At 43.2% G+C, this 12,185-nt stretch overlaps 1 protein-coding gene across 3 annotated transcripts in view; it reads right to left on the bottom strand.

Annotated features, from left to right (window-relative positions):
* LOC308091058 (polypeptide N-acetylgalactosaminyltransferase 10-like) overlaps positions 1-12,185 on the bottom strand; it is a 99,099-nt gene that overhangs the window by 62,711 nt on the left and 24,203 nt on the right. For all 3 annotated transcript variants that reach the window (XR_013933658.1, XR_013933659.1, XM_080436364.1), the window contains exons 2-3: positions 7,368-7,470; positions 3,685-3,823 (exon numbers count right to left, since the gene is read on the bottom strand). Coding sequence is in view for 1 of the 3 variants with exons in the window: in XM_080436364.1 (XP_080292490.1) it covers positions 3,685-3,823; positions 7,368-7,470 (242 nt within the window). In the remaining 2 variants the exon portion in view is untranslated. The remainder of the gene's footprint in view (positions 1-3,684; positions 3,824-7,367; positions 7,471-12,185) is intronic.

Genomic DNA, 12,185 nt, shown 5'->3' with positions numbered 1-12,185 from the left:
TTGAATGGGCTAATTAAACTAATCTCCATCTGTCATGGTCCACAGCACAATGCAGCTGTCAATATGGTGAATGACATTTGGTCTGGTAGTTGTCAATATGGTGAATGACATTTGGTCTGGTAGTTGTCAATATAGTGAATGACATTTGGTCTGTTAGTTGTCAATATGGTGAATGACATTTGGTCTGTTAGTTGTCAATATGGTGAATGACATTTGGTCTGGTAGTTGTCAATATGGTGAATGACATTTGGTCTGTTAGTTGTCAATATGGTGAATGACATTTGGTCTGGTAGTTGTCAATATGGTGAATGACATTTGGTCTGGTAGTTGTCAATATGGTGAATGACATTTGGTCTGGTAGTTGTCAATATGGTGAATGACATTTGGTCTGGTAGTTGTCAATATGGTGAATGACATTTGGTCTGGTAGTTGTCAATATGGTGAATGACATTTGGTCTGGTAGTTGTCAACATGGTGAATGACATTTGGTCTGTTAGTTGTCAATATGGTGAATGACATTTGGTCTGGTAGTTGTCAATATGGTGAATGACATTTGGTCTGGTAGTTGTCAAAATGGTGAATGACATTTGGTCTGTTAGTTGTCAATATGGTGAATGACATTTGGTCTGTTAGTTGTCAATATGGTGAATGACATTTGGTCTGTTAGTTGTCAATATGGTGAATGACATTTGGTCTAGTTAGTAAGAAATGACTTTGCCGTCAGGTATCAACCTGTCAGCTTCTTAATCCTCACTTCCAGCGACAGCCAGCCCTGGTGAAGCACATTTTAGGAGCGCTGGATCGCTTTAAGGAAGATGGCAGATATACAGCCCATTGATTTGGGATTAGTTTGATCCATCTGGCTTTAGATTCACCAAAGGTGCAAAGTGGAGAGAGAGAGAGAGAGAGAGAGAGAGAGAGAGAGAGAGAGAGAGAGAGAGAGAGAGAGAGAGAGAGAGAGACTTCAAAGGAGGGATGTGACACATACAGTGATGGACAAAGGCGACAAAATATTAAGGCCCAGGTTATTATGTCTGCATGAAAGGTTCGGGGAAAATTGCATGATGCCTTTCAAGCAAAGCAGGTGGTTTAGCTATATGCTACTGTTAGCTATATGCTACTACATATATGTTTATGAATTGAATACCAAGGACCTCGATGGAAACAAGACCGCAAGGACGCTTTTAGACGGACCTTTTAGACAAAGTGCTATTACTGTACTTGTGCTGTTTTTTTTACATTTCTGCCTAATACAATATTCAATCAATCAATCAAGCTGCTGGTCCCACGATCTGACACGTTGTGAGCTTGGAGATCGGCTTTTATTTTATTTTATCTTTAACACTTAAAAAAAGGGAAACATCAGTTGCATAATTGGCGATGCCGATGTTGTAACAATCAGTCAAATAATGGCAGAAATCAAATAACAGCAGAAATATCGGCCAATATCAATAAATCTGAAATCTGAGTCTGTCTCTACATCACAGCATCCATAGTGAATTGTGCCAGTCTTCTCTCCTGTGTCTCCCTACACACCTCCTCTCTCTCAGCTTCTAAACTAATCTTTATCAATAGAGAAACATATTAAACTACACACCTCCTCCTCTCACCTTCCAAACTAATCTTTTTAATAGAGAAACATATTAAGAGCACAGGTCTCCGCCAGTACTGTTCCTGATTAATCCTGTCTTACCTATTTATATTACATATTGTCACGTGTCACTTGACCAATGTTAGCTTGGCTGATGGAAGCTCACTTCAAAAAAATATATGTGATTTTTTGAAGTGCGTCACCTATTTATAGGTTTGTATGTCATCATGCGTCTCGCTAGCCAATCAAAGCATTGGTGACAACATATTGTCACGAGTCACGTGAAGCTTGACCAATGTTAGCTTGGCTGAGACGGACACACACACGGAAGGACGGAGACGAAAACATACTCTCCACCATACTGGCGGAGACAACTACACACCACCTCTCTCTCAGCTTCTAAACTAATCTTTATCAATAGAGGAAAAAGTATTACAGCGAGAGAGAGGATGCATTCAGTTGGGATTCGATCACCAACTCAGTCTCTTCAGGATTGACTGTGATAAATGAATGTTATGGTTGAATAACAGAGGCTGTTCCCTGCCTCCTGACACCAGGTACAGAGAACACTTTGATATGACATGTGGCTGTTAAGATTACACTGGAGATTCATCAACTAGACTGGAACCTCTGCTGAATGTGTCACAATGGAGAGGTTAGAGAGGCAGCCATAGCTGAATGGATAGAGAGGAGTGAGGTTAGGGAGGCAGACATAGCTGAATGGATAGAGAGGAGTGAGGTTAGAGAGGCAGACATAGCTGAATGCAGTGGTGGAAAAAAGTACTAACATGTTTTACTTAAGTAAAAGTATCAACACTGCAATGTAGATATACTCTGTTACAAGTAGAAGTCCCGTATTAAAAATGTACTTCAGTAAAAGTACCAAAGTATCGGCATCAAAATATACTTATGCGTGTCACTGCCCGCCCCTGCCGGTTCTCATAATTTTTATTTTCAAATAGGCTCTGTCATGATTAATTGACCACATATATGAAGTTAAACAACTAAATGCTATCCGAACGATATCTTTAAAGTAAATTCCGTGGCACAAAAAAGAAGTTTGAGAGCGTTCTGAAGTTTTAAAACCGAAACCAAAAACAGCGGACAGAATTGCAATGGCCGACAAACCATTTCGGTCGACTGCACTCGGCTCCATTCGGGTTCACTCGGGTTCCACCTGATTGGCCAACCTCCGCTGTCAATCACAGAACAATGAGCGAGGACGCCGATAGGCTAGTCCATTTTGTGGACGAGCAAGAAACGCCCAGATAAGCCCTCAGGCCAGACCCAATTCCTGAAATCAAATGCAAATGAGATTTCCGGAAAGGGGGGGGGGGGGGGGGTTTATCAGGCTAAGACACTTGACCCTTGAAGCTGTAACTGAATTTCCCCCACAGGACACACACAGGTCTCTCTTTCCCTTGTTTCCCTTAGGTGTTGGCCATTAAATAAAGCTGTTAATGTGAGGTGGAAGGTTCATTATCTGGTGTTCTCTGATAAGACAGAGAGACACTCCAGATAAGAGAATAATATTGTTGTTAATTATTAACAGCTGTGAGCTTGCCGTGTACACAGTGTAATATGCATATCTTGAGACAACGGCGCATAGCTTCGTGTTCAAACGTTTCAACACATTGTTGTGTGTCTGTGGCTGTGTGTCTGTCCGTTTTCATTTGTATTGTTTTACCAAAGTTCAACCTGCATATCGGCTTTAAAGTCTGTTGGCACAAGTCTCACTTTAAGACAATCATCTATAATTGACGAACATTGCACTCGAGGGCATCCTCCATTTAAAAGCATAAACCGTATACGTTTCCGAATAGAATAGTGTTTGGTAGAATGATAAAGTGATATGCACATACACACACACACACCCACGCACGCACGCACGCACGCACGCACGCACGCACACACGCACGCACGCACGCACGCACGCACGCACGCACGCACGCACGCACGCACGCACGCACGCACACACGCACGCACGCACGCACACACGCACGCACGCACGCACACACGCACGCACGCACACACACAGGCACGCACACACGCCCACGCACACCCACACACACAGTGAGTGTGAGGCCACTCACTTTGGGTGTCTGATGTCTGGCAGAGAGCGGTTGAGGGAGATCCTGTCGCTGACGTAGATGTTAAATCCATTCTCTCTGTAGGCCTGATCCACCCTGTCAGCCTCGCTCAGAGGAAACGCCTTGCCCTGCTCACCATTACCTGTTACACACACACACACACACACACACACACACACACACACACACACACACACACACACACACACACACACACACACACACACACACACACACGTGTTTAAAACAATTCTAAAAATGTATTCATGTCCACATAATGGAGAGCATACAAGGACAAAATATCAAAGGTACAGTAAAGGTTGCATTCACAAAATCATGGCATATGCCTTCATGATACAATAAACATGTCACTCAGTACTCTATGGGTATAAGTAACAGCGTCTCCGCCATATGTGGCGGCTGCCAAGTATATTAGAGACAGCACAGTACTTTGCCAACCTTTTTGCCTCGTTTTTGGACATCCCAAGTTGTTGAAACCCTCTAACAACCAGTCTGTGCGTATGTCCTAGGGGGCTATCAAATATAAAAACAGATAGTCTGCGCCTATAGCCCAGCTCTGAGATGGTATGTAGGAGTGGTTGGTATTTAATGACCTTGGTCATAAAGACATCCTCTAGGCTAGGGTCAAAGGTGCATGGTGTCTCTAATACAGACACTTCTCTGGACTCTTTATCAATCACAACAACATCTGGTGTATTAGCTGTCAAATGTGTACAAATGTCTGGGTTATCAGAGGTGAAACATGGATGAAATGACATAGGAATGTTTGTACATTCTCACTGAGGATATTCTGATCCTTTGCTATGAGTTTCACTATTATATCATGGCGTGCTATGTACATCCCTTTGTCTGCATTACAGCCATTTTCTCACACACACACACACACACACACACACACACACACACACACACACACACACACACACACACACACACACACACACACACACACACACACACACACACACACACCTATTTCATCTATTCAACATGTCACAGACCTTGGGCACATTAACAATCAATACAATACATGCCAATAAATGTGTGCACATGCACGTGCACGTAAACACACACACACACACACACACACACACGCACACACACAGACCAGTGAATCCAGCCCACCTCCAGGTCTTCATTCAGTCTCTTTCTCTTCTCTGATAAAACGTTCAGCTTGGGAAAAAAATAGTTTGATCTTGTGTCTGTGTGAAGAAATTCTCTCCATTCTGCTGTGTTCAGATGAAGTAGTAAAGACCCAGAATCAGTGAATCCAGCACTTTAACCTTGAGGGAACGTCTAACCATGGAGTCCTGATCCCAAAGCACAAACCAACACTCATTGGAATTGGACGACTTTTAGGTTTTTTTCTGCTCCAAGACAACTGTTAGTGGTTTCCAGTTTGTGTACACAGGAGGATTTAAATCCGCCTGGTGAGTCCTCAGGGACATCAGATTTAATTGTTGTCATGTGATGCTTTTATCTCAGAGGGTTCAGTGTAGAGAGACAGGAAACCAAGGGCAGAGAGAGAGGAGAGACATGTGAGACAAGACGGCTGGGGTTTGAACCCAGGTCCTGGTGTTCACAAGCAGCATTATGGTCTGTGCGCTAACCTCAGGGAAACATTTATGACATGAGGCTGTGGTTCATTTATAAATATGACTCTGAACGAGCCGAGGGGAAACGGCTGGTTGTCATAGAAATGAAGTCCTATGAGATTAAGAGCAATTATAAAAGGCAGATATAGAGAGAGATGTGTGTCTCATACAAGCAGTGACATGCTGTGTGACGTCAGCACAATACTGTGTTACAACATAACAATACAATGAATATAAAACTAAGTTAAAGGAGTAGTTCACCCAAACAATTACACCCCATGAAGACATTTCTTTTGTTTTTGTCACATTTTTTGTGTTTTTGTCACAAGCCAATAATTTGATGACCAGTGGAGTTGACTCAAAGAGTCTTGCAGAGTTTTTGGGGTGAACTACGCCTTTAACATAAGAAGCCTCAGCAGTAGCAACATCAGCCTAACAAAACAAAGGGAGAGAAAACTATATATAAATGTGCAAATAAGGCATAAGCATTAATGTGCAGATACCCAGTGTGTAAACTATAAACTATAGCAGTGCTTTCTGCCTCTACTTGTGTGATTTCATTACACTTCATTATGTTGTGCAGACTAAGTGCTGCAGGGTTTGAAACTATAATTAATTGTATTTTGTTATGTTGGAACAAATGACCAGTGGTGTAAAGTAACTAAGTACATTTACTTAAGTACTGTACTTAAGTACAATGTTGAGGTATTTGTACTTTACTTGAGTATTTCCAATGTCCAATACTTTTACTTCTACTCCACTACATCTCAGAAGCAAATATTGTACTTTTACTCCACTACAATTATTTGAAAACTTTAGTTACTTGTTACTTTTCAGATATAAATTATGATATTATGAAACATGCATTAACCACTTTAACCCTATTTTATACCTAGGCTATTTGAAAATAGCAGATCTACAAGCTCACAACGCGTCGCATCGCGACGCGTTGTGAGCTTGTAGATCTGCTATTTTCAAATATTTAGTACTTTTACTTTTGGTACTTTAAGTACATTTTAATGCCAATACTTTTGTACTTTTACTCAAGTAAATTTAGAATTCTGGACTTTTACTTGTAACAGAGTATTTTTATATTTCAGTATTGGTACTTTTACTTAAGTAAATAATTTGAATACTTTTTCCACCACTGAAAATGACCTTCACAAACATTTAAAATAATGACTTCAGAGAAGGTGCAGGTGAGTGTGTGTGTGTGTGTGTGTGTGTGCGCGTGCGTGCGTGCGTGCGTGCGTGCGTGCATGCATGCGTGCGTGCGTGCATGCGTATGTGTGCATTGTCCATTGTCTCATTGTCAGAATGAAGTCTTCCACTTTGAACCACATTTCTCCTCGCATGATAAAGTGAGATAACTAAGGCTGAAAGCATGGCTGCTTTGACACACATCCCTAATTCTGACTGTAGAAGAAGTGTTCAACTCCCTACGAAGAGGAGGATCTTCATTCAGACCACAGAGGAAGAATGTCATGTATGTGTGAAGCTTCTACAACATTAAAGGTTTAATGACATTCACTTTTACACCACATTCAAAGTCTTTGTCCTGGTCCTTCAAAAGTGTACAAAAAGTTTTAAGTGAAAATTCCATTCCAGTGATCCATGGCAGGTGTTTTTCTCTCACATTTCTAAAGCCTTTTCAACTGCAATGAAAAAATAAATCTTTGCCTGCGGGTGTCGCTGGTGAGGGATTTTGCCTGTCAATCATCGCCTCTGCTCCGCCCCCCCCAAAGGAAAGGATAGGGGAGGGGAGGGGCGAGGAGGAGAGTGGGCGGGATTAATCGACTGTGACCTCACTGTCGAAGGGCCAAGCTCAGATTACTTTTCAGCCTAATTATTCAGAAAACCCCAGACCACAGAAAATCCACTGAATGTTCTAAGTTCAGGTTTTTTGGGTGTAATTGAGGTCATAAAACCCCAAATAAAACATTGAAAATAAAAAAAGTGAAAATGAATGTCATAGAACCTTTAATGTATCTGGCTGATGTCACACATACTGCAGGTGATCGTGTGATGTGATTGGTCAGTTAACAGTTTGCTCCACACTATTGGACCTACCAGAGCGCGAGGCGTCTCTCCTGATCGCTTCGTAGTCGTGCCAGTCTTTCCTCCTGACTCCATCCAGACCCACCTGTCCTTCCTTCACCACACGGTTCAAACCCTGTAAAACACACAAACACAGTGTAAAGCTCACATACGTACATAATATGTCATTCACCAGGCTGAGTGACTCAGCGACATCAGGGATCTACATGGACATAAAAGGTACAGACAGACAGACAGACAGACAGACAGACAGACAGACAGACAGACAGACAGACAGACAGACAGACAGACAGACAGACAGGGTATATGGAGATTTGCAGATTCATAGATATTTCTGGACTACCCCCGACTGACTACTGATTATTGGGTTCTTAGTGCTTTCGCGGAACCGGCCGTGAACTTCCCCGCGTTTTAAGCAGAAAACCATTGTAATACGGGGCGGCATATAGCTGAGTGGTTAGAGAGCTGGCCTGGGGAGCAGGAGTCCCCGGTTGCCCCAAGTTCGCTTCCAGGCCTGGCCAGCAACGTGTTGAATATGACCGGTCAAAGTATCCATTTCACGGGGGAAATCCAATCGTGGCAAATTACAATTTCTCTTTTCTCTTCTTTTTTTTTATGATTATTTGACTTTTGCCATTGTTTACATCACATCTGCATCTTCCAACCTGTAGAATAGTAGACTGAGAGAACGAGCCCAATCGATGGTCTTTAAGGGCGGATCCAAACTCAGCCGCACGGATTCGTGCGGGGCTTCCTATTGCTTCACCAATCTATGTCCCCGCCTCCCCTCCCCTCCCCCCCCGGCCTGTGCACGGAGCACGCTGACGTCACCAAATTTAGAGCGACGCCCCTCTGCACTCTGATTGGTTAGGAGATAACAAGGTCCAAGACCATCGTTCCTGCATGGCTCCCCCAGGCTTTTTTTCTTTTGTAACAAAAAAAAAAAGCATGGGTTTCCGAGGCTAGTAGAATAGTGACACGCCCACTTTGGTTCCCAGTTCCGAACTAACTTTTAAGGTTCTGAACCAATTCCTTTTCAGTGGAAACACTCTGAACTGGTTCAAAATGAGGCAGGGAAAAAAGAACCGAACCGGTTCAACCCCGGTTCCGTTCTATCATTTCTATCTATCTCACCACAGTATCCAGCTACACCATCACACCTCACAGAACGTTCTAGATACTGTGCAGCCTTATTTTTTGACGCCTTGCCAGACGTTTGTCTTCTGCTGAAATAATACCAGAGTGTTTGTTAGTGACAGAAAGGACTCCAGCTGGTAACAGGAGATTATCAGACACAGTACAACAGCTCCATCAGCATCCACAACAATAGCAAAAGCCCAGCCTAGCAGAAATGTATGACACACATGGAGCTGTGATAGATTTACAAAACAATACGGTACAACATGAATGAGATTTAGTATGAATCACGGGCAGTTCTGGAATGAGGCTCGACACTGTGTGTGTGTGTGTGTGTGTGTGTGTGTGTGTGTGTGTGTGTGTGTGTGTGTGTGTGTGTGTGTGCGTGTGCGTGTGCGTGTGTGTGTGCGTGTGTGTGTTGCATCAATTTACACTAAATCTAAAAGTCACTGGAGGATGGGGGTTGGAGCGGGGGGGGGGGTCATTTGTCATGACAGTGCTCAAAGCAGAGGTTTGATCAAAGCAGTGCTTCGCAACCTGTGGGGGTCCCCACATGATTTTCGGGGGGGTCCCCAGATAACAGTGAAGTGACAATTTAAGGACTTTTAAGACCTTTTTAATACCTCAAAGAAAATGAAAGAAAAACACCATAACTGTATCAACAGTAACCAACAAACTATACTATGAAAACTGGTCAAACATTGGCCAAATTGTCAAATAATATTAAAAAGAGGCAAACATTTTGAAAATAGCAGATTTACAAGCTCACAACGCCTCGTGTGAGCTTGCTATTTTCACAATCTTTATCTGTGGAACTGAGGGAGAGAGAGAGAGAGGGAAAGGGAGAGGGAGAGGGAGAGAGAGAGAGAGGGAGATAGAGAGAGAGAGAGAGAGAGAGAGAGAGAGAGAGAGAGAGAGAGAGGGAGAGGGAGAGAGAGAGAGAGAGAGAGAGAGAGAGTAAAGAGCTCCATTTGACCTGTGTGAATGATGCTTAATTAACACATTGTCCCTGTGGCGATGAACAGCGAGCAGTCACATGAGGCATGTCTGTGTGTGTGTGTGTGTGTGTGTGTGTGTGTGTGTGTGTGTGTGTGTGTGTGTGTGTGTGTGTGTGTGTGTGTGTGTGTGTGTGTGTGTGTGTGTGTGTGTGTGTGTGTGTGTGTGTGTGTGTGTGCGTGCGTGCGTGCGTATGTATGTATGTATGTATGTGTGTGTGTGTGTGTGTGTGTGTGTGTGTGTGTGTGTGTGTGTGTGTGTGTGTGTGTGTGTGTGTGTGTGTGTGTGTGTGTGTGTGTGTGTGTGTGTGTGTGTGTGTGTGTGTGTGTGTGTGTGTGTGTGGGGTGCATTTCTATATGGCCTTGATCCAAAGAGAGCCTTGATCCAAAGCTCTTCACAGTGTGCATTACATTCACTCTCATTCACACACACATTCACAGAGTGATAGAGGAGGAAACCATGTAAGACACCAACCAGGAGCAGTTCAGTTCAGTGTCTTGCTCAAGGGCACTTCAGCACAAAGGCAGGAGGAGCCGGGAATCAAACCGGATGCTGTGTCTAAAACACTGATGCTTCACTTCTGTGTTTCAGACCATGAACAATAATATGAATGAAAAGAACACGTTGCATGTGGAAGAGAAGCTCATCCTCACAATGAATGTAATGTGAAACACATGCATGTGATTAACAATCGACCCCCCACACACACACACACACACCCCCACACACACACACACACACACACACACACACACACACACACACACACACACACACACACACACACACACACACACACACAGGCTGCTGTAATCACTAATCAATCAGCATGTCAGTCATTCAGTCAGTCAGTCAGTCAGTCAGTCAGTCAGGTCCATTGACCTGGTGCAGGGCTTTATTAAAGCAGGGATTAGGAGCTTACAGCTGGCTGCAGCTGTAAGCTCCAACGTCACAGGATGGAAGACATAGAAAGGACAGGACAGACAGACAGACAGACAGACAGACAGACGAGGACAGAGAGACAGGAGAGGACAGAGAGACAGACAGACAGATGACACAGGTTTATCCCAAGCTAACCTTTGCTACGTACTATTTTTGACAGCAACGGCACACAATTTGAATGGTTTTGTAAGCAAATGTTTTCTAAGTTGCAATGTAATGTCTTTATTCCCTTTTAACTGTGCAGGCATTATTTCGGTTTGACTGTTTTGTTTCACTTTGGCATTGTAAACATACTAGAGGCTCGGGCAGCTACACGGCCCTCACATAGATAGCCTAGACTATAGGCTGTAGACTATTATTCCTCAAATACAAAGCCCTCAGGTACACAGGGTGGCTTGCTCTGCGTTGGCCTGATTGGGCATCATTGTGTTTTACTATGCTGGCGGGTTATGATAAGATATAGTATAATGTTCATTTGGGTAAATGGCTATTTTGCATGTTAGGGATTTTGTATTAAGGGCTCTGAAACAGCCCATAATAAATAAATACATAAATAATAATAAGAGAGAGGGACATCAGCATGAAGAGGAGAGCGTTCATTCTCATCTGTATGATCATGGTGTCATCTGTGGGAACTTTATTTATGGAAATATGGATGGAAATAGTATTTGCTCAAGGCCTGTTAGATGACATGGATTTAGTTTGGAGCTACAGTATATGGCAGCGAACACACATACACACACACACACACACACACACACACACACACACACACACACACACACACACACACACACACACACACACACACACACACACACACACACACACAGAGGTCCGGTGCGCGCTGCTCCGTTAGCAGCTGTTAGCAGGCACAGGGTCCAGTTGCCGGCTAGTCCCAGCTAAGCTATGTGTGCTAATAAACAACAGAATGTGTACACACACACACACACACACATGCGCTCTGCGCGTTGGAGCCGTCCGGGGCGTCAGTATGGCGTAGTTTGTAGGTAAACCAATTGTGGTGTATCTGTCGTAGATTTTGGATGCATGTCCGTCACGTGAGCAGTCCTAGCCAATCAACGACGGCGATAACAAACATTGCAACATTCACATTGTAAGGCAACAGGGCGTGGAAATAAGCCAATTGTACATGATGTTTTCTCATGGCAATAAAGCCCCTTTTCACTAAAATTGACAGATATTGTTCATTGTTGCTGCTTATAAGTTAAATAAGTGTTACTGGCAGAACAAGAAAAAAGTTAGCCGATGAAAAGGGTTACCAATGTCACACGCACACACACACACACACACACACACACACACACACACACACACACACACACACACACACACACACACACACACACACACACACACACACACACACACACACACACACACACACACTCTCTCTCCAGTAGAAAAAACACACACACACACACACACACACACACACACACACACACTCTCTCTCCAGTAGAAAAAAAATTAATCCATTAAGACCTGAGGCCGATTCTACAAATGTCTTTGTCTAATTCTGAAAAACATATGTTGCTATATCAGCTCAAACTTGTTCATGTCAAGGACCCCCAAAAGGTATGTAGTTAAAAATGTTCCCTTTACAAATATACATATAATCAAAGATTTGCAAAAATGTTCAAGATTTTTCAAAAATAGCAGATCTACAAGCTATGAGCTTCTATTGATCTGCGATTTTGGAATAATTTAGAATCATTTAGACACAGCATCCGG

This window comes from Gymnoscopelus braueri (assembly GCF_963280865.1).
Source record: "Gymnoscopelus braueri genome assembly, chromosome: 8".
In the NCBI taxonomy this organism is placed as follows: domain Eukaryota; kingdom Metazoa; phylum Chordata; class Actinopteri; order Myctophiformes; family Myctophidae; genus Gymnoscopelus; species Gymnoscopelus braueri.
The sequence above is the reverse complement of the archived record's forward strand: the minus strand, read 5'-3'. Positions and strand labels throughout refer to the sequence as shown.